A 21,768-nucleotide genomic window follows, 5' to 3' on the forward strand; every position below is an offset into this window, starting at 1 on the left:
ATTTAACTACTCCACTGATGTCACTAGAGTACTAGGTGTTACCATTTTTTAATGAAACAGACCTGAAAGTATGGCAGGAAGTGTGATGGTAGTGGAATGATCGGGGGGGGGGGATTTCTTGTTTCTCTCTTGTGAGCCCCAGATCCCTTTCTTTTTCTTCAAAATTTGTCTTTTGCCATGTGGCTTCGGTTCTTTGTCTCCAGTCCTAGTATTATCTCCCTGATATATATATATGCCATTCTTCCTCTATTCCACTCACCTCAAGTCCCCTTTTGAAATGTTGACTTAGGAAACTTGGCTTGAATAGACCATCTGTGTGCACCTAGTAAATAGGATAAGTATACATACAATAAAATTGAGTGTGTATATGAGATTGAAAACAAAGTTTTTAAATGTGAATTTTAATTCTGATAATTTATGTGGTGCCAAAAGTAGATTCTATGAATATTAGAAATGTAAAGTCAGCAGTTACATAAAAGAATACAAAGGAAGCAGGAAGAAGTTGTAATTCAGAAATTAAATACAAACTTATTTATAATTGGAGGTAATTTAGATGTACTTCTAACGGAATGATGAAAAATACATATTAAGAGGAGATACAAGACAAAAACTGCACAAAGATTAATGTATTGGAAACACATCTTTCACTACAGAATCCAGGAATGCAGTTTCTCTGGCTTATTTTTAGGTATCAGGATGACTTTATTGCACTGACTGCAATAATTGGTACATATTATGTACAAAGATTTAGCAAACCTGAAATTTAAAACTGAACATGCTCATTATGGAAATAAAGAATGTATTTTTAACAACAGTAAGGGTTCAGGTTACTAATATGATTCTTTATCATGGTGATTTTTAAATCAAGATAGCTGAGGCAAAGCACAGAGTAATGCAATGTCTCTGTCCTTTTCTCCAGTGCATTTTCTGAGAAAAATATGCAAAAAGAAAGATAAGGATGCAGGCACTGTCCTCTTTGGAGCTTTATTATGATGTGTTGCCTGGAAAATAATTCCATAGTAGAATTCTTTGTATATGGTCTCAAACTCAAAACCCTGTCCCTTATGCTGGAGATATTCATAAATACTAAACATTGGACCTATCTGTGTGAACCCTGGAACCTGCTGCATAGGAAACTTCTGTTTACATATGTATCACTTTTGCTTGGTGTTTGTCAATTGAAAGAGTCAGCAAAAGGTATTGCTAACTGTTTAAAGTGTAATCTTGTGTGTAGGATTACATTTTGACTTCCAGACTCTTTTCTCCAGCACAAACATGGGACTATTGTGGAGCTTTCAGCTCACATCTTATGACTGAGATTTGAGTGTTCTTGAAGCAATGTCCCTTCTCCTTCTGCCACTCCATCTAAACTCTCACCCTGTATATAATGTAGGGCAGCAATGGAGAACGATACTGCTGCTTAGCTTGTTCCTATTTGAAAAAGTTTAGCAAATTTTGATGTCCTACTCTGAATAAAATCAGAAGTGATTCCCGAAGAAGATTCTAATCATTAGTGAAGGAAGCAGCCCATTCTTGTTTGTTCAGACCAGTGTTTTGGCTTCATTTGAGTTACATCTTTTTAGGAAGGGAGGGCAGAGAGGCCTTGCTGTGGAAAGATTATTCTACATTTAACAAACCTAATAGTTGCTTCTTGAAAAAAATATTCTACTTTTTTTTTTTTTTGGCTCAGAAATTGAATAAGCCACATTCTTTCAGGCTGTAATCGTAAGGGTATCTTGAATGTAACAGATGTAGAATAATATCAACATTATATTTCTAGGAAATGGATATCTGATACTACTGCCACTCTTTCCTGGCCTGCAGTTTCTCTGTCACTTGCATGATCATTTTAATTGTAACGCTGACTGCTTCAGCCGCCTTCCATTCCAAAATTAATGAGACTGCAGATCTGTGAAACACTCAAGGAATCTGGGTTTTCCCACTAACTTAGTAATACTCAATTAATAAATAATACAGCATTTACTATCCAAGTAATAATTTATAAATAACGTTTACGAAATAAAAATAGTAGAGTCTAATATAAATAATAGATATATGTATCTGTACAAAACTGTAACTACTATGTATAAATTATTATCAGGTAATACATTATTCTTATAATCCTATGACACTACCATATTTTGGAAAGAGGGATGGGAACAAGGAGGAGAAAAAAGTTCAGATTTATCTACTCACCTGTCTCCTAAAGACTTTTTGAAGTCAAGTACAAGTCAAGCTAGCTATCTTGTCATTGACTGTATCTGCTATGTTCTTTAATTCTCAGAATCAGGGACAAGACAGTCTAGCCATTTTAGGGGGGGAGATGGTCCTTTCATTAGAAAAGTATTCACAGCATTATTAGCAAATGTGCATCCAGAACAATGATAGTGATGAGGCTGTGAGTGTTTATGGAGCTTAAGACAGAAGGTTTAAATACCTACTGAATTATAGCACTTCAAGGAAAAAGAAATAGATGAGGTAATAACCCTCTATATAGTATACTAGCCTCAACGTGCTGTTCCCTAAAACTCTGCTTTTCCTCTTACCCGGAGGATGTTGTTCCTCTCTTCATCGCATGGAGAGAAGCAGAGGCTGTCCCTTGATGGCAGGTGCAGAAAGGTACAATGCGACAGAAAACCTTTGCCGCCTCTGCAGAGACGGTCCCCCTGCTCCAAAGGAAACCTTCTATCAGCTGCCCTTAGCGCTGCTGAGGCTCCCTGGAGCAGCTGCCAGAAGGGAGCAGCCCAAGCACACACTGACCATGAGGCACCACAACATACTACACAGCTGTGGTGAGAGGTGGTTGGTTTTCTGGAAGCCTCCTAAAGGCCCATGGATCTTGCTGCAATGGCCTTCAGTCAATGGCACATCCAGCCCAGTTGTGTTCAGGCATAAACAGACGTGTACATTTAACTCACAATGCCATGTTTGTGAATTTCCTCCCATCTTTTCTGGTTATTCTGGTTATTCTTCAGTAATTCCGGCATCTTTCAAGTAAAATTATTACCATGTTATTCTGGGAGGTGTACAATTTCCTTCTTCAAATGTACAGTTCTCCAACCAGAGAAGTCTTCCTTGAATGTTTTAATTACATCCAATTATAATCCAGGGTCAAACTACTGTGTATCAGTAACATTACAGAAGAGTTAGCTGTAGTCTAAAACCAAAGATTATCCGATTAGGATTTCTGAGTATGTGATTTAAAAATTTTAATAATTTGTGTGATGCTATTCCAGTCAGTGCAAACTAAAATTGCGTAAACTGACCCAAGACGTTAGAATGACCTTCAGTGTGAACAGCAGACCCTCAAACAACTCATTGCCTTTGCCAGATAGTTTTTATCTTGCTCTCTAAATTTGTACACAGCAACATAAAAAAAGTAAACAATCCATGTTGGCAATGTAGTACATGTACTTGTAGCTGATAACATGGGAACACCACTGATATGTGACAAATGTTAGCCATATCACTTCAAATGTTTTGCAAAGGTGCTCAGATACATCAACAAAGTAATTATGGGAACAACCATATGGAAGAGAATGCATCATTGCAGTGTCAAGAAAACTGTGGTATTATTGGTTCCACTTGCAGGGAGAGATGCTTCTACTTTCATCTACTGTTACTGTAAATAGCTGAAGCTAAAGGGTGGCTTCTACCTGGATGCCTTTCTTGTTCAGGGGCTTTGGACAAAGAAGTCTTAGTTCTTATCTGATTGATTATAGAGGGGGGAGAAAATTTCCCAAGTTTGATTTTGTGACCCCTTTTTATCTGTAAGACCTAGATAATTCCTACCCCTCAGTTTTCATAAGCTTCTGTCTTGTCTCCTCTTCCTCTGTAAATGGAAAATCCTCACCAGAGATGAGCCTATCATTTACTTTAAACTTACTGAACCCTTCCCAAAAACTGTTTCACTTACCCCTGTCTCCAGTATCATTCTAGTCACTTTGGAAAGTGTCATATCTGCTGTAATTTATTTTGAAACTGCTCAATCTGCCCCAGCTGTTCTCCATTTTTTCTGCTAGCAGCAACTTTTCCCTGGAGTCTTTGGCTTTCTGAATTTTATTTTTTGATCATTTTTCTTTTAATGTTTCCTTTAAATTTTCTTGCATTTGCAGAGCTCTTACTTCAGAGGCAGTGTTATTGCAGAAACAGGAGAATTGTCTTTGTGCTTTCCAAGGTAGTCGTATAAAGTAATTGTTATTTTTGGTTTTACTGCAGATAAAGGAAGCCAATTTTTGGGGATCTAACTTCGTCATGAGTGGTTCAGACTGTGGCCATATTTTTATATGGGATCGACATACTGCTGAACATCTCATGCTACTGGAAGCTGATAATCATGTAGTGAACTGTCTTCAACCTCATCCATTTGACCCAAGTAAGATGATTTTCATTTACATTTTTCACAGTCTGCATATTCACGTTATCTGTAGTAAAGCATTTTAAAGATCAGTCTTAAATTCTTTGTTCAATAGAGCATTGTAATGATTAATGAACTACTATTAATTCTTTTCCCATACAAATTAGATAATACTGCTTTTAATTTTGTCTTTTACTAATGACCTTTGGCCCTTAAAACTCTTCATACTCAATAACATCTTGGAATGAAAATATTATCAACATAGTATTTATAGGAAGTTAAGATGTAGTAAGAAGAATCTCCATTTCTTGCTTGCCTCAATACATTAAATGTTTTCCATGACACTAGTAAGGGAAAGATGGGGTCATTGAAACACCAGCAACACTTGGGTGAGTAGATACTGGAATCTGGTCTCTACTTGGCCCTGTTGAAAAAATTGATCTAAGTTGGTATCTCAGTCTCGCTAGCTTTGTGAGATGACAAGAATGCATAAAATTCATAGAAATCCTATTAATTTGTGTTTAGGGGAATATATTTATAGAAAAGATGGACCAAAGTAGTATAAGGTATCATATGTTGTCTGACATGTAGGTGAAAAATCTGAACCATTCTGCAACTTCTGACACAGTCTAAGAAAGTATTCACGTTACTTCTTTTTTCATAGCTTACATGACTATGGAGTAACAATCAGCTGTAAATAAATAAGCAAATAACATTATGATGATACCAGAAGAGCCTGGGCTTTTTTTGGACCATTTGTGGAAACATGGAATACTCTCCTATATTGGATAAGCCTTGAATTTTTAAATACTTAATTGAAGTTGTGTTCCTGGGCATATTTAGAGTGTGTGGCTTGGTTAGTCACTCCTTCTGGAAGCACCTTTCAAAATGCCCTGTAGTTTTACTGATTTCTTGATGCAGTGTGACTATCTCCCTATCACAGAGAGACAGTAATGAAGAGGTCATCCTTCTTGTAGGACAGTTAATCTTATAAAATTTTCCAGTTACTGAGATCTTTCTATGAAATTTTGATTCCCATTGTGGTTTTGTACAATGATGTAGAGAATGTTTTGTAGCTTTTTGTTTTCTGTATTTTAATGAGCATCCATAAGAGCATACATTGCTTTTTTAAATGTTTGAATATCAAATAAATTTACATGAAATACACTGAAATTATCAAATGTCGAAATACATCTTGTATCTGAGTCTACAAATCCTAAGGCTCTTTTATTAATGCATATGCTTAGCAGGTCATCAGCAGAAGTATATGAGTACTGGCTGGGTTTATTCTTACTTTTTGCTCCTGTCTTACATATATTCTGGTGGGGTTTTTTTAATTTTAAAAAGGAGGCTCTTAATGTTTGCATGTGTTTTCTGCATATGTGCATATATTAAAAATATACAATCTATTGTTCAGATCTCGTATGGAGACTTAGAAATTACATAGCTGTATGTTCAGTATGAGAACTGACATTTGCAAGTAAATGCTTCAAGTAGAGTATTTTTCTTCAGCTCTGTTTAAGTGCAGAAAATACTGGTAATGACATAAAACATTTAATTTAAAATTACTGTTACTTCTAGTTTTGGCCTCTTCGGGTATTGACTATGATATAAAAATTTGGTCACCATTGGAAGAATCCAAGATTTTTAACAGGAAACTTGCAGATGAGGTAAGAACCTTTCCTTCTTTTTCACAGTAATGTTGCATCTTCCAGTTCTACAGAAGCTTTTGGTCCACATTACTGATATTGAATTAACAATTATTTAATGTTGAACAAATGAGCTATAAATAAAAAGCTGCCCTTTATAATAGCTAACTTTAATATCTTTGGCAGCACACAGAGGCGCTTTGTATGTCATTAACTCTCTTAGAAATTATATTATGTGATCTGGTATTATGTACATGAAGGAAGTTGGAAAAAGTATAAACAGTCAGATATAGAGGGAAAACTGGCAGGAATTGAGAAATTGACTTAGTACTTGTCTTTAAAAAAATAAACTAACTGGAGGAAACACAACAATATACAGAGCAGGGAGTGCAAAAATCAAATGTATTAAATATTTTGTGGCATAAAAGGGAGTTAATGTTAAGATTGGAAATTGGCAACTTCATGGAATAAAGCAAACATTGCAAGCCAAATCAGTTACAAAAGTCCATATGTAAAGTTGTGCAGCACTTTCTTTTCATACCCTCAAAGCAATAACAATGTATATAGCAATTGGTCTATGATGATCATATAGTTGACTGCTGAGTAATCATAACATGTTATGTGATTTACATAACATAATTTATTAAAATGTTAAATATTTTTCTGTAAGTAATATATTAGGGAAGATTTGATTGTGGGATTGTTTAGGGGTTTTTTGTGCAATCTCTTGGACAGCAGGGATATAGTAGACTGGGGGGTTTTAATTATTATTTTTCTGTATTAGTGTTACATATATTTAAAACGAACAGAAACCTACAATCCTTAGCCACCAGCCCTGCAACCCCCTGAAAAAATACCCCAAACCATCCACTTGTCAGTTTTTCACCTTTCCCATTATTTTGGCAGAAGTAACACCAAGCGAAGTGATACTTCTTTGACTCTTGTAGGATAGTTTTAATCCATGACATGGTTTGGAGTCTTTGGACTTTAGAAATATTGCTAAGCATATGTGCTAAAAGTAATTCTTGTAGTGATACTTTTGTTTCTTAATTTATAATAATAACGAATTATTTAGATATTTAATTATTTTTTCTTCAATATAAAATGTAGAACTTTCAGATAATTTAACTGCAGTATGGTCTGTAGCTTTATATGTTTTGATTTTAGTTTCATCTCTGTATTGAAATACCTGTGTAGAGGACAGGAGAAATTCATAGAAATAAAATAGTTTTCACCACATTAAGTTTGGCTAGAGTAAGTGTCCAACGTACCTACACTGAATTTTCTGTAGAAGGGAAGGTCTAGGGACAAAGCATTGTGTTTGGGGAAAATTCAGTATAGACGTAGAACTGTATTTAAAATTAAGAGAGGCCATGACCTTAGTGAGTTGGAAAAGACAGAGGTGGGAATAAATCTCTGAATAGAGAGAAAACATGAGAAGAAGCCTGTCAAAAGGGTGTTACTGGTGGTGCACTGAGAAATAGGAGGTGAAAGAGGAAAAGCCTGCTGTCTTCTCATTTTGCTACTTTTAGGAAGTCATCAGGTGTGCAAAGTGCCTGGTAGACATGAGAATGACAGAGAAGAGGTGCTTTGGTTTGGCTAGGAGAAGGCCACTGCAGACATTTGCAAGAATTATGTTCCTCACGAGAGGAACAGGCTTGAGAAGGAGTTTCAGGGAGAAAAAGAAATGCATTATTTTCTGGCCTTACGGCAGCTGATCTGGGAGGAAGGACTGAATAATGGTCAGTACTTGTCTCCACCTAAAGCATTTTTTTATGCTTAGTGATAATGAAAGAACGTAGTCTAAAAGCTGAGAGAAAAGCTAAGGTGTGGGATTAGAATTTAACAGCAAAGCAAGAAGGATGGCAAGGATGTACAGGAAGGAAAAAAGTAAAAGAGCTACAAGTATTCGTTACTGGTTTTTTTTCCTTGAAACTAAGATGGTGGGAGGTGGCTCTTTCAAGTTATTTAGAGGCAAGGTATAGATCATTTCGAAATAATTATGGAGCTGAAGAATGTTCCTGAAGTGGGATAGAGTAATTGCTTGTGTTCCTTGGGTATTTTCCAAAAGTTTCAAGCAGCATGAAGGTAGGAGTTTAGGGTAACCTCATCTCTTTTTCCTTCCTACATTCTTGGCTAGTGCTGTGCTAGGACTTCGTTCTCTACAAGAGTTGCCATCTGTAACAGCACGTTCTTTCATCGGTCCTCCTTATTTTGTGCAACATCTAATTTCCAAAACGTTTTCTCAGTTTCTCATCCTAATATCTGCCATGCATGTGGACAGTGGAATGATGATCTTACTAGAATAGTCCTTAGATAGACCATTAGATATCTGTAGGCAGAGTCCACTGACTGACTCACTACATACAAATGGAGTAACTATATTGAATACTAATTATTAAAATATTGCTCCCTTAGCGTAATTTTGGACTCTGTAAATGCCTTTTGCATAGGAACTACATACCTACAAACCTGTATTGATGCAGTACAATTTCATGGGGTTTTTTAATGCTGTTTTTTTCCCCTTCCAGGTTATAACACGTAATGAATTAATGCTGGAAGAGACGAGAAACACTATTACTGTTCCAGCTTCTTTTATGTTAAGAATGTTGGCTTCATTGAATCATATAAGAGCAGGTGAGAGACTTCTGAAGAGCTTGTCCACCACATTGATCTGTGAAATAGCAGATGGATTGGGGAGTCATCAAGATCATCAGCTGTTTGCGGTTACACTTGGGGTTGCTGAGAAGATTCAAGGGCTCTTCTGATGGTGTCTTAAAAGCACTTAGGAATTGCTTCTTTAGTGTGAGACTTGCAACAATTAGCAGCTGTTATTTTTTACCTCAAAACAAAGAAAAGAGCAAAATACAGATATTAACATACTATCCATCCTGAAATAGCTTATTTGTAATGTAGTACTAGTTAGATGTTGAAAAATACTCTCTTTTCTAAGGAATGTTCTTTAAGATGAGTGCTGTGTGATGGGAAAACTATTGGGGTTAATGGAATGTGTCTTAAACTGACTGTTGTGGTGGGCTTGGAATTGTCTGGGAGCGAAGGAGCATGTGAAGATACTGGACTGAGAGAGACACTAATGAGGCTGCTGGCAGCTGTTCCTGGGGCAGCAGGTACTAGGACATCCCTTCAGTGAAAGGGCAGTTCCCTAGGGGCTGAGCCTGGAGATATATAATGGGTTTTGTGGAGAAACACTGTTGGGAACTGGTGCTCCTGGATGTTAGTGCTGATGCAGCTGACTGCAGTGGGTCGATACTGAAGATACTATGACAGAAGATACTGAAGAAGACAATGGAGAGACATCATACTGAGTAGAAAGAAAGGGGATGAAGTTGGCTATACTGTATGGGGCAGAAACCTAACAGAACTGTAGACAAGGGTGAAAGTAATGGTAAAAATTGAACATGAGGACCCTGTCACAGGCTGAGGAGAGTAGTGGGCTTATAGTGATGAGGATGGAGGGAAGCTCTGCCTGGCAGCAGCTACTGCTCCCCTTTCACCTCTCACTGATCTGGCGAAGTAGAGGAAGCTACGGGATCCAGCTCAGCTCTGTGCCTTGCCACTGATGTAAATGAATACGTTGTTTGGGTTTTTTCTTAGTTTCTTCTGATTTCTTTGGAGTAAAATACTCAAAGAACTGCCCAACACTTGACTTACAAAAATTTCAACAAAAAAATCTGTGTTATGGCTGGGTGAAGTATTTCTTAACCTGACAGTGCATGTTGTTTGAGTGATAGACATTCAGGCAGTCATGTTCGCTCACATTTTTCTATTTGTCTTTCCCTAAACTTTTACATCAACAAGTGTTTGTTCTAATGTATGCAGTGACAGATTGATTCCCCAGCTTTCTGAAATATGCCAGTTTCTAACCACAGCTATTTCAGTTTTAGTTCCCCAGAACAGTGTTTCAATCCCTTGTATTCGCCATCTCTTTTTAATATTATGCTTGCATTCATCTTTCCTGTGCTGACAGCCAGCCAGCAGCTACAAGATTTTTCCTTTTGTACACAAATTTCACTTTTATGCCTGGAAATCCTTTAGGGCTTTTCTTCTGTTCTCCTTTCTTGTGGTGACATGTCTACCCAGTCTCTGCTGTCAATCCATACGGACTTTCTTCGCTCATATAATCTACAGCCACTGTGCATTGTGTAACAGCCCAGGGAGAAAGTATGTTATAAATATTTACCAAAAAATGAAAACTTTGGAAGTTCTCTTTACTAAATCTTCTCTGTGTCTTACAGACCGATTGGAAGGTGACAGATCAGAAGGATCTGGTCAGGAGAACGAAAACGAAGATGAAGAGTAACCAGCAGTTGTGTGCAAGCACCTAAACATTAATGGAATTTGTATAAGACATTAATTATATTTTTCCTTACAGAGCTTTAGTGCAATTCTAAGGTATTGCTTTTGGATAACCTAACCTTTTGTTTTTGAATGACTGTGTGCATGACTTTGGGAGAGCGTGCAAGTAAAAAAAGCAAAAATGTTTTTAAAATGTTTTGCCATGTATGAGGGGTGCTAGAAGATGCGAAGTGCAATATTTTCCTTAACCTGCAAATGTGGGAGCTTGGATCAATGTTTTAAAGTAACTTTCATTCTAGTAAAAACGTTGGTTCAAATACATTTCTATACCTGCTGTTTGCATGTTTGTTGCTTTCTAATTAAAAGATTTGGTTGTTTTAAGTAGTTTCCTGTTTTTCCTTTGAGCAACCATTGGTTTATCACCCTGTAACTATTAATGTGATGCCATTGCTGCCTTCATTTGCATTCTTTCTTACAATGTTTATGAAGTGACAAATACAATTATTTATAACAGTGAGCACTGGGATCCTCTGTGACTTTGAGACCCCATGCCTCTCAGTTCTTGCTTTTCCATGGACATAACCCACACATACGTATGCAAAACTGTCTCTGCATCAGTCTAATTGTAGAGCCACTTCACATTCTCCATGCTTAAATCTGTAATGCTGGTGAAATAGTTACGTAGGCAGCAGATATATCTCCGTTTCCATTGGATTTAGAATAGAGAAAATGTAGTAGAAAGGAACATGAATTTGAATATTCCTATGCATTAGTTCCTAGCCGTAATTTGGGAAGGGATTTCAGTCCATGTAACAGGCTCTCCTCTTCCTCTATACATGTTTGGATGGCAATGGGGAAGACGAAGTGAAGGAAGGAAAGCAGAGCAGGGAAACGAGCAGCTTTACTCAATGGCTGTTCTTGCCAAGGATGGCAGATGCTGAGAGGCTCCGCTGGAAATTACAGAATGCCAGGTAGAGTTCTAAATCAGGTGGATGAGGGTGCTGGAGGCTTCGTTACCCTGTTATCATTAAAATATGCATTCATCACGTAGTCTTCGCAGACTTTGCTTACATCAACAAAAAAAATTCCCCATGCCAAATGAAAAAGAACATTATCACAACATTCAGGTATCCTGATTCATAATGCAAGCAGGCTGAAAGGGCTTGGAGAAGCGATATAAATCACAGAAACAGAGGGAGATGGAAAAACTAAACCTATTTGAGGACATGAAGAGAGATTTGTGACGGAAGAGAAATGGGAATTATATGGAACTTGGCAGTAACTGAAGATACTTGGGCAAGGGAAGAATAAAATGGGGGTAGAGGAAAAATGTGAGGAGATGGGTAGGGTGGTTGCTTGGTTTTTCTTTTAAAAAATGAGAAGATAAGAAATTACTGAGGAAGAGCAAAGTATAGAAGCTTTGAAAGTGATTCAGTGAAGTGAATATAGGAAAGGAGAAAGTAACTTTGGAGGAGAGAAGGTTTTGGAGACAGAGGATGCTGAGAAGAATTGAGGTCCCAGTACACTGGAGCATGGGGGAAAATGGGAAACTTCACACACAGAGGAAGTCGGTGCAACAGAGGATGGAAATCTGGTAAGCATTTCAGAACGTATCTACCGTGAACAAGGGAGAGTGAAAGAAATCAAGGTTAACTTGGTTGGTTTTTTTGAGATGTGGAGTGAAAGTAACAGCTGATACAGATATTTGTCTTTTCTGGTGACACAAGAATGACTTTTTGTTGGAGAAAAGAGAAACCACTAGTTTTCCCTCCTGATGTAACATGTTGGGCAAGCATTTTTAGACCAGCAAGAAATAAAAGAATGCTTTATGATTTTGTAGTACACCCATTTGAGGAGGGGGGAGTGCAGTGGTCTAGAATTGTTCAAACCTTTCTGCTCATAGCACTTCATTGAGCAGTGTTTTGACTATCACATAAATAGAGTATACTTAGTGTATATATAAGTAGGGTTGTCTGCTCTACTCTACCTGTTAGCAGTAAGAGGTATAAAGCCTTGTTTCTCTTCTGAGTGGCATCTGTTGCCATGGTGGACCTCTTCCACAGCCTGGGGTCCTGAGCAGTTCAGTCAGGGAAACACAACACCACAATGTTTGATTGGAGTTTCTAGGTCCTCCATAGATTATATTTGAGAGGTATTAGCTGCCAAAAAGAAGGACCATGGTGTTTCTACAGAAGCCTGGCTCTTTTTATTTAGAAATTATTAACTTTTGCCATCTGAAAACAAATTCTCAAGTAAGTATATGGAGAGTATACCCTTTGTCTTCACTACAGAGGTTTTATAAATCATCACTGTGGATGTCTTTGTTTCTAAAAATAAAAAAGCTGCTTCTGCCACTTTTGCTTTAGTTGTAGTAGCAATTGCCAGCAAAGAGCACACAATATAAAGCAAAAGCAGCAATCTTATAAATGTATGCTTTTCAGAGTTCCCCAATAAGCACATTCCAAAAAGGTCTCTTATTTATTTAAAGACTAAATCTTAACTTTAGTTCCAGATGCTTAATTGTGGATTTACTGATTAAAAGGAGATTTGAATCTCTATAAGAGCAACATTTTAATATTTGGAAGATTTTTCAGACTTCGGTGAAGCTTTTCAAGCATTTTTTTTGTAAAATTAAGATATCCATGGTGTTTGAGTTTGTTTGTTTTGCATAAACATTTGAGCAATGGGCTGTGTCTCAATTCCTAGAACCAGTAATAGGAGCTGTTGGCAGGAGCAGAAGAGATGCTGGTAAATTAGTTCTAGAGTCTGTAGCAGCAAAAGAAAATTTGAAAATGTGATTCAAATGTCCATAGAAGTTAATGAATAAGTAATAAACAAACCCACACTTTGAAACCGCACAATTTTAAAAGCAAATTTTAGGACCTGGGTCTAATTTCAGACTCGGGGGCTTTGAGGTGGGTGATGTTGCAGGAGCTCCCTCTAGTGCCACCACTCGTGCTGCATTTGCAGAAGCAACTGTCCTGTGTGCAGGAACAATTACCTGGAGATGCGCACTTGGCTAAGTTGATTACTGCCACAGTGATACAATACTTAAGATCATCATTCAGCCTTTCAAGTAAGCCTATGAGAGGAAAAGACCAACAAGCAACACACCATAATACTCTTGTTACGCATCAATTGACCAGTTGATTTAGCTGGCCACTAAACGACCTTCAGTTTCTAATCACAATAGTAACAGCCCAAATTTGATGGATAAGGCAGTGGCGGAGAATATGGGGAGCACCTTCTATTCCTGCATTGCAGACTGAAGGTTGTACATACGCTCAAGCTAGTCCTTCTGTCCTGCAACAGCTTGCTGTCAATGTTTACATCCTAGGAAGAGCACTTCTCTAAGGGTTCAGATGTCATTGAACTCACTTCCACAAAGGATATTTCTTAAGACCATTACAAAGATGAAAAGCAACTATTTTTATGTGTTGCTATAATTCCTGGTAACTAATTTGGTGTCTCGAAGCTTGGGCAGATGGTCACCAAAGGAAGAAGTTGCCTCTTTAAACATCAGAGATGCTAAGACTCTTCTGCCAGGCTATCCTGAATCAATATCTGCCCAAGTTCTAGTTCTCTGTGCTTTCCTCTGATGGAGGTAGGACAAGGTTCATTAACAACATCCTGCATCACCTTTATCATGACATTTTCTTACCTTAGCTGTAGATAAACGTAGCTTGAATAAAATGTTACAGTAGACTATTGTGTATGTCCCGAGTTCTTTCACAACACCTCAGAAAAAGATTTTGAGGAAGAAATTACAGAAGTGAATGTTTAATAGAGGATTCACTGTCCTTGCACAAGAAAAACAGCTATCATTGAAGTGTGTGCACATTTGTGTTTAAGGGATGGGAGAATATGCTCAGAGATGCTGCCTTGGAATGCTGGGTAGTTGTGTCCACAAAGTCGTTTTTGTATGGAAAGACAGGACTGAGCCAGGTTCAGCCTCTGAGGCTCAGGCCTATTGCAAAGGGCATTCATAAACAATCCCTGGGAATCCTCCATAGCACACTGTTGCACCAGCCAGACCCGACAACACTGTTGAAAAATTAGATGCCAATTAGCATCAGTGAGGTCAAAGGCCATATTCCTCCTGGTCCACAGTCACACCCCGATAAGAGTTCAACTCTAAAAGCCTCTGATGAAGTACAGAAAATGACACAGAAGGCAGGTGGAGGTCATCTGCTCTGCCTAAATAGAGATTAATTTAGTCTTTGAAATGTGAGGTTAAATCAATTTTAAGCTATTTTCATGAATTATAACATGACCAAATGCTTTTATCTTTGTAAGCACCTGGTTTGTCTTCTCAGTGATTCTACTGTTGAGTCGGAGTTGGTTTTTGAGGGTATTAGATATTTATTTTCCTTAGTTTTAAAAGTTCCTTTTATTATTTGCAATTGCTTTGTTCTTTCCATGAAAAGGTTCCATCTACCTACTCAGTGCCTTTTAAGAATCATCAGTACCCCCCTTTTTATTAATTTTGCTTTGCTAGAGCAAACTGAAGTTCAAAAAACCCACTAAAAAACACAACAAGGCGTTTTGATTGGAAAAACAAGCATATAGTGCTCTTAAAGCAAGCTCCTTTTTTCTGATTGTGACTCACCATATTGCAATGCTTCCCTTATTTTTTTTTTCAGGAGAAGGGCTGTATGCTGGCATGATCCATAGAATTTGACAGAGTCACTATCAAAGTCATAACTGATGGCTACTAAGTTAGGAAAGTCTCACTTAACTGAAATTCACTCTAAATAGAGTTTGTTAGTGGGCTTTGTTACTAATTGGAAAACGAATCCCAGGGGATCTGCAGCTGTTCTCAAATAAGATGGTAGATCATCTCCTTTCCCTCTGTGGGATGACTTGATGCTCAAACCTCTTCCAATATTTTCTCCTTCCTGACCTGCCCTTAGTCCCATGCAATCTGTTTGCCTGTAGCTACTATTTTTAGCCCTGGTGAGTAGTGAAAGAAAGAGAGCTGGGAGGGAGGAAGACAAGGTTGTGGGGATCAGGAGCAAAGCTCTTTTCATTAGCTGGGCACTGCCTTTGCTCAGCCAGTGAGGCAAGCTGAAGGCAAGTCCTCAAAATCTTTCTAGCTCCTTTATCCCCAGTAGCCTCAGGTACTTTTTATGGTGAGTTGAACACCTTCCAAGCTGCTAGACAGAACCCAAGAGAATGGCAGGAAGATGTGCCAGGGGAGGTTTAGGTTGGACATGAGGAAAAGGTTCTTCCCCCAGAGGGTGGTGGAGCACTGGAACAGGCTCCCCAGGGAGGTGTCACGGCCCCAAGCCTGACAGTGTTCAAGAAGAAACTGAACAACATCCTCAGACACATGGTGTGAACTGTGGGGTTGTCCTGTGCAGGGACAGGAGTTGGACTCAATGAGCCTTGTTGGTCCCTTCCAACTCAGAACATTCTATGATTTCTACTCATCAGATTGTGATGACCATTTGGTAGTAGGCACAAGATGAATTGGAGCTCTCACTTCAAATCTTGCTGACCTAATGTTGTCATGGTTGTCAGTAGCTGGCTCTGAGGGCACGGGATGCTGATCCAGTACTTCTGTTAGTGGAAAAAAGTGTCCGGGACTGTTATCTGTCTCATTTCATAAGCATTTCAAAGAGAAAAAACTGTGCTCTAAAATAATGTGTGCGTATTTTACCCAGGACTATAAAGAGCAAAGAAGGTTTCTGTAAACACTTAAATGAATATGGCTTTTAAAATAAAGTTAGGTGCTGTGACAAAGCCATTGGGCTTGGAGGTTGGTTGTACTACAGAAGCTTTACAGGCTCAGGGATGTAAAATACAAGACTCACTTCAAACTTTTCACAAATTATTCCCAAGTGAGGTTTTTTGTTTAAAAAGTTAATTATATTGTGCACTTGATATCATTGCCTGTAAGGGTCCTGCAGCAAGTGCATTGAAGAGTGTGAGGCTCCCCGGAGCAGGAGCTATTGCTCAGTCCCAGTACAGGGAGATTCTCAAACACACCCAGAGCTGCAGTTGTCACCTCCAATATCCCCTCACCATGGCAGAAGCAAGTCCCAGCCCTCACCCCATCACAGCCACACTGTGTGTGCCCACTCTGGCAGCTCGCTGGGCATGTGGGTGTCACTGATGGTAGGTGCGCGCTGTCCCGCACCACGCTGAAAATCCTTGTGATTGCTCAGAAATTCAGCTTCATTCATGTCTCATGAATTTCACATCACTGCAGTGAATGGATTTGATTGCAGTCTGGAGGGTCTAAATTCAGTTTGTTACAGGGTCTTATAGAGGAGAGCACTGCAAAAGATATAGAAATGAGAAACTGAATGAGCTTCATGATTTAATTTGGGAATTATTTCCCTTGTCTCTCGGCTCATGATCTCTTCCGCCTTGGTTCACTGGCTATCTATCAAGCAGCTCAGTGTGGTGATTAAGAATGTGTAAAACAGTGAGCCCAAGGTGCAGAGGGTAGCCAGACCCCTGGCCCTTTGGACTGTCAGTGATGGGGCAGGGAGCAGGCGTGAGGTGCAGGTCTCCACTTCCCCCCCTGCATGGTTCATTCCCTGGAAAGCAGTTGGAGAACAGCTGAAAGAGAGCGAGGTGAGGATAAATTAAAAGCTGATTTATACCCAAGGAAGGAGAAAATATTGAATGCAGCAGTAATTTTTTTTCCCTGAAAGATAGTCTAAAGAGGGATGCTATAGAAAAGACTGTTCGGTGTAGCTGAGCTGCAGGAAGACACTCACTCCAGTGCCACCTGCACATACTGAGGCAGGGGGCATCCCGCATTAAAGGCTGATTGTCAGATTAATGTGGCCTCCTGTGTTGCTGTGCAATGGCTGTACGACGCCGCTGTAAGAAAGCATCTTCAAGTTGCAGAGCTGTGCAGGAAAATAAACTGTACTGTGCTACGTATCTAGAAAAGCAAAAGGCTTCCATGAGAAGGTAACTGGCATCTCAGTGAAACTGTAGGTTTAAAGACATGTGACATCCACTAGGATATATTACTGAAGAAAGATGGAAATCTGTCTGGCACCAGAGCCCTGAATTTGTGCCTACCAGGGTTTTGAAGCACATCGCTGAGTTTGCTGGCAACTGAAGAGCAGGCAGGGGATGCCCAGGCCATGGTGCTCCAAGACAAACATTGCCGTCTTCTTCTGACAGTGCTCTGGGATCACTTGAAGTGATGATGTAAGTGGTGGTGATGTTAACATGCAGATTTTATACATCTTTGCTTTAAAATGCTGTTAGATCTACCTTATGAAGAGAGACAACAACATCAGAACTCCCCTTTAACAGATGCAGAAATTGGGCGTGAAAGTGGAAACAGATTGCTTGTCAACCCCTAACAGCCTAGTAATAAAACCAGGATTCAGGTCCTTTTACATTTGAGATGAGTCCCCTTCCACCAGCCTGTATGATGCCTTTTAAAAATAGGAGGTGACCGAAAACCTTCAATGATGCTCCTCCACCCTGGTAATTTCCAATTCTCTCCTTGGGCAAGTGAGTGAGCGTGTTTCTTGGTAAAACATCAGCAGCATTGTTGCTGCACGGATACGCTAGTTGGTGATCTGTGTGGTAACAAAACTGAGTGCTCCTAGGGCTCCCTCTCGATGCAGTAAACATTAAAAGGCTGGTACAAAAAATGTAATTACTTGTGATTGCTATGGGAATAACAGCTCTGAGTGTGGTTGGCTTGTGCAGGTATGACTTGAGCTCTTTATTCACCTTAGGTCTTACAATAAAAACCATAAAATTTATCTTCCAGTGGTAATAATTAGTCTATTAGTGATTTAGCTGTATCCTGACAGAAGTGGAGCTGCAGCAGTTTCAGCATCTGACAGTTGGTCCCAGGGTTGCCATGGTAACTGCCAAGGATGGGGAGTGCTTAAGAAAAATGCAGCTTCTGGGTTAAATTCTGGACTGGAAGGTGGCAGATGGATGGGATTCAGCTGCCTCGGGGGGTGGAACCCCACAGCCAGCAAGCTGTATGGGAGACGAGCAGACATGCAGATTGAGAAATCTCCCCGGGCAGGCTGAGTTGGCACATGGGAAGTTCTGCACCGGTGAAGCAGGGAAGAGATGGAGTCAGAAGCAAAATTTAACTTAAAGCATTAATTTGTTCCCACATTTGCTCACTGAGCCTGGTGTGTTTCATTTGAAACACACAGGGCCCAACAAGCTCCTGCATAATCCAAGCCTGCCTGAAAGCCAGGACTCAGTGCTCCCACAGCCCTTTCTTGGGAGCAGCCAGCTCAGATGGGGAGGGATTGGGGCGGCCCATGTCACTCGGAAGTTAAACTCTTTGGCAGCCTCAGACAGACATAGAGCCAAGGACTTGGGGTCCCAGGCAGCTGCGAGCTGGAATCAATGTTATCAGAGCCACTGAACCCCTCTCAGAGCACAGGCAACACGTTTCACTACAGAAAGGTTTCCAAAACAAAATGTCCTTAGACTTTTCTGTTTGCAAAACAATTCGAAATGAAAAACAGAAAGAAGAAACATCTTGTTCCACCATGGACCAAGACCACGTTTCAGCCAGAACATTTCTCACAAGGGAGAGTGCATGCTTTGTATTAAATACACAAAACCTGAGCATGTGGGAAGCTCCAATATCTAAGGGCAGAAATCAGGAAAAAAATGACTGTGTGGTGGGTTGGTTTTTTTTTTGAACCACGCTTATTGTGACTCCTTTATACTGTGTGCAGTGTTAAAGCCATTATAACAAATGTGTTGTTATATTAAATTCATTATCCAAGATAGTTTCCAGACACACAATACACTTTGGTATCCACAATCTACAGAAAACCTCTGTGTGCCACCTTGTACCTGTGCTGCTCAGCTGTACTGTTTCTTTCCACTTGCAGCATTTCTTCCATTTTTCCTGTTTTACTGGTACCCCAGCTTAGGTTCTTTGGGGTGCACTGCAACATCAATTCTGGTAATAGATTTATCATCATTCAAAGGTAAAGAATTCATATTTATTTAACAAACCAAAATATAACTCCTATAAGCTCACTAGATTATGAAAAAGGCATTCTACACTTTCAAAAAAATAAGTAAATTTTAGGTTGAGCAAGCAAATATTTATTGCAAGCAAGTGTTTCAATTCTTACTCATATTTCAATTTTCTGAGGAAGAAGAGGAAGTTAAACCTTCTCTTCTCCCATGCCTTCATTTTTTCAAAGAAATTTGATGTTCCTAATTATGGCAGAGCAAGGGGAGATGAAAGTCTATTTCAAGAGATGATTCTTCTGTAAATAGCGCCTGGGCACTTCTGCCTAATCTCATTGCATTTGGGCTGTCAGATGAGCACGATAAATAACTCTTCCTATAACCTCCGTTTTGTTGTTCTTCTCTTCTGTTGCAAATAATTGTCAGTTCTAGTCTCTGCCTCCCTGTCACTGAAAGACTTCCTAAACGACAAGGATACAGGAGCCTTGGTTTAGCTGGAGACAATTTTAGCCTCTCTCTTCCAAGCAAAATTGCACAGGCTAAATTTGGACACCGTCTTCTTGCAGAACTAATAATATTTGCTTTATCTTTTGTTCTGTTTCTATTTTTCATTTGGTCAACAGCCCTAGTGATTTATTCCAAGTTATTTAAGGTATTTATTAAAGAGAGACCATCAGTGTGTATTTTTTTAACAAGGAACGTGACAAATGTTAGCAATTTCTAATGCACTTGCCTGGCTTTATAAGAACATTATAAAACAAAATATCAGCTTCATTTTCTGAAAAATGCTGACTATGAAAAAGCAAATTAGTTCTTCAGGGAAAACAAAATATCTTTTTTGTTTAGTCAGAAAAACGGTAGAGTGAACTTCTCTTTCCCATTTTTCTAATTGTACTTAGAGCTCAGTGAACCCACCTGAAGACCTGCACACATTTCATCCCTTTGGCTGAATTCACTTGTACCGCTTACTGCATTTCTTGACTTTTAGTCCTAATCATAAGAGTCATCCCAGGCTTTGGGTTCCAACACAAGCCCTGAGGCAATTGAAGATGCGTTTGAATGGCTTCCCAGACACAGACTGTACCAAGAAAATCTGTGTTGTTTTTTCCCTTCCTGATAGCAGGTGAACTAGACCTCCCGGATTTGGTAAATATAAATGTAGCTTAAGAAACTAGACAAAGGTATCACTAGGACTGCAAAACATCAGGATAACACATCAAAATCAGCATCATTAGATATGCCATACAAAAGTATACATTGGATGTTAAAATTGTGGTGGATGGATGCTGCTGAGCTCCCAAACTTATTTTATGTAATAGTTCGTTGTTGTCATCATTAAACATCAACTGGAGGATCTAGTTGAGTTTTTCAGGTGGAAAAAGCAACTCCCCAGTTGGAAACAAGGATAGGATGTGATTTTTCCGTACACTCCTTAGAAACCATGTGTCACTTGACTCATCTTCCTTATATTCCATACACAGTAAATGAATTAATATTTGTATCACATCAGCAGTTTCCAACAGTGTCCTCTGGATTTGCCAAGTTGTGCCTGAAATTTCTCATCTGTGAACTGAGTTTTTAAGGCAGCCAGCCCCAAAAGGGCAGCACCAGCAAGATCCCTTTGCTAATGGATAACAGAGAAACAACACACGAGACTGAGGGCAGGAAAGGGAAAAAAACCCAGCCCTTCTTCCAAGTGTCTGCGTAAAAATGACACCACAACAGCAGCAGTGTAGAGAGGCTTCCTCCAGTCTAGGAGGTAGTGGAGGTGTTGGGAAAGGGGGGTGCACTCTCTCTTCCCCAGTTTCTGATGGGAGGAAGGACTTCAGCTCTGACGTCTCAGCTCTCATGATAACATTGTGAAACTTCAGCCTTCAAATACCATGCAAACAGAGTCCTACCTACCTGGGAGACACCCTCACCCCAGCTCCCTCGCCACTCCTGGCTGAAGCTTTGCTCAGGATAGCAGGGAGTGGGGCTGGAGGGCGCGGGTGGCTGCCAGGAGAGCTGTGATGTGGGCATCTGGACAGTGGTTGGCGTGGGTGCCACCTGCCAAAAAGTCAGAGTGTGTTCATGGAGATTGAGTCCATGTTCTCTGATGAGGCCCATTTCAAGCTATTTTTGACCACCCATTTATTTCTGCTGCCTCTAGGCTCAATATCATCCATTTGCAACTTCAGTATTGTTTTATGTGAAGGTCCTCAGTGCAGGATCACTTCAAAAATCCGTGCCTTAAACCACGCAAGGCTGAGCATGGTTTCCTATTGCCTTAATTTTTATTCTTCTGGGAGCACCGGAGGGGTGACACAAAAAGGTGACTGTTGCAAATGCTTTCTAAAGACTCCACTTAGGCATTTTGCCCCACTATAAGCATCTCGAATTAGAAGCCTGTACTATTCAAATCTGACACGTGTCCCTCTCTGCTTCTTGTTTGCAGCAGTGACCAGCTGATGGATGCACTGCTTTTAAAGACCGTGGCTTTGAGCTGGAAAGGATGGTGGTTAT

At 39.5% G+C, this 21,768-nt stretch overlaps 1 protein-coding gene across 4 annotated transcripts in view; it reads left to right on the plus strand.

Moving 5' to 3' along the window:
- Positions 1 to 10,581, plus strand: part of DCAF6 (DDB1 and CUL4 associated factor 6) — a 93,789-nt gene extending 83,208 nt beyond the window's left edge. For all 4 annotated transcript variants that reach the window (XM_080341759.1, XM_080341760.1, XM_080341761.1 and 1 more), the window contains 4 exons: positions 4,219 to 4,375; positions 5,939 to 6,027; positions 8,538 to 8,643; positions 10,263 to 10,581. In XM_080341759.1, the coding sequence (XP_080197885.1) occupies positions 4,219 to 4,375; positions 5,939 to 6,027; positions 8,538 to 8,643; positions 10,263 to 10,327 (417 nt within the window). In that variant the 3' untranslated portion in view covers positions 10,328 to 10,581. The remainder of the gene's footprint in view (positions 1 to 4,218; positions 4,376 to 5,938; positions 6,028 to 8,537; positions 8,644 to 10,262) is intronic.
- Positions 10,582 to 21,768: the final 11,187 nt, after the last annotated feature.

Source organism: Nesoenas mayeri, assembly GCF_963082525.1.
Source record: "Nesoenas mayeri genome assembly, chromosome: 1".
NCBI classification, from domain to species: domain Eukaryota; kingdom Metazoa; phylum Chordata; class Aves; order Columbiformes; family Columbidae; genus Nesoenas; species Nesoenas mayeri.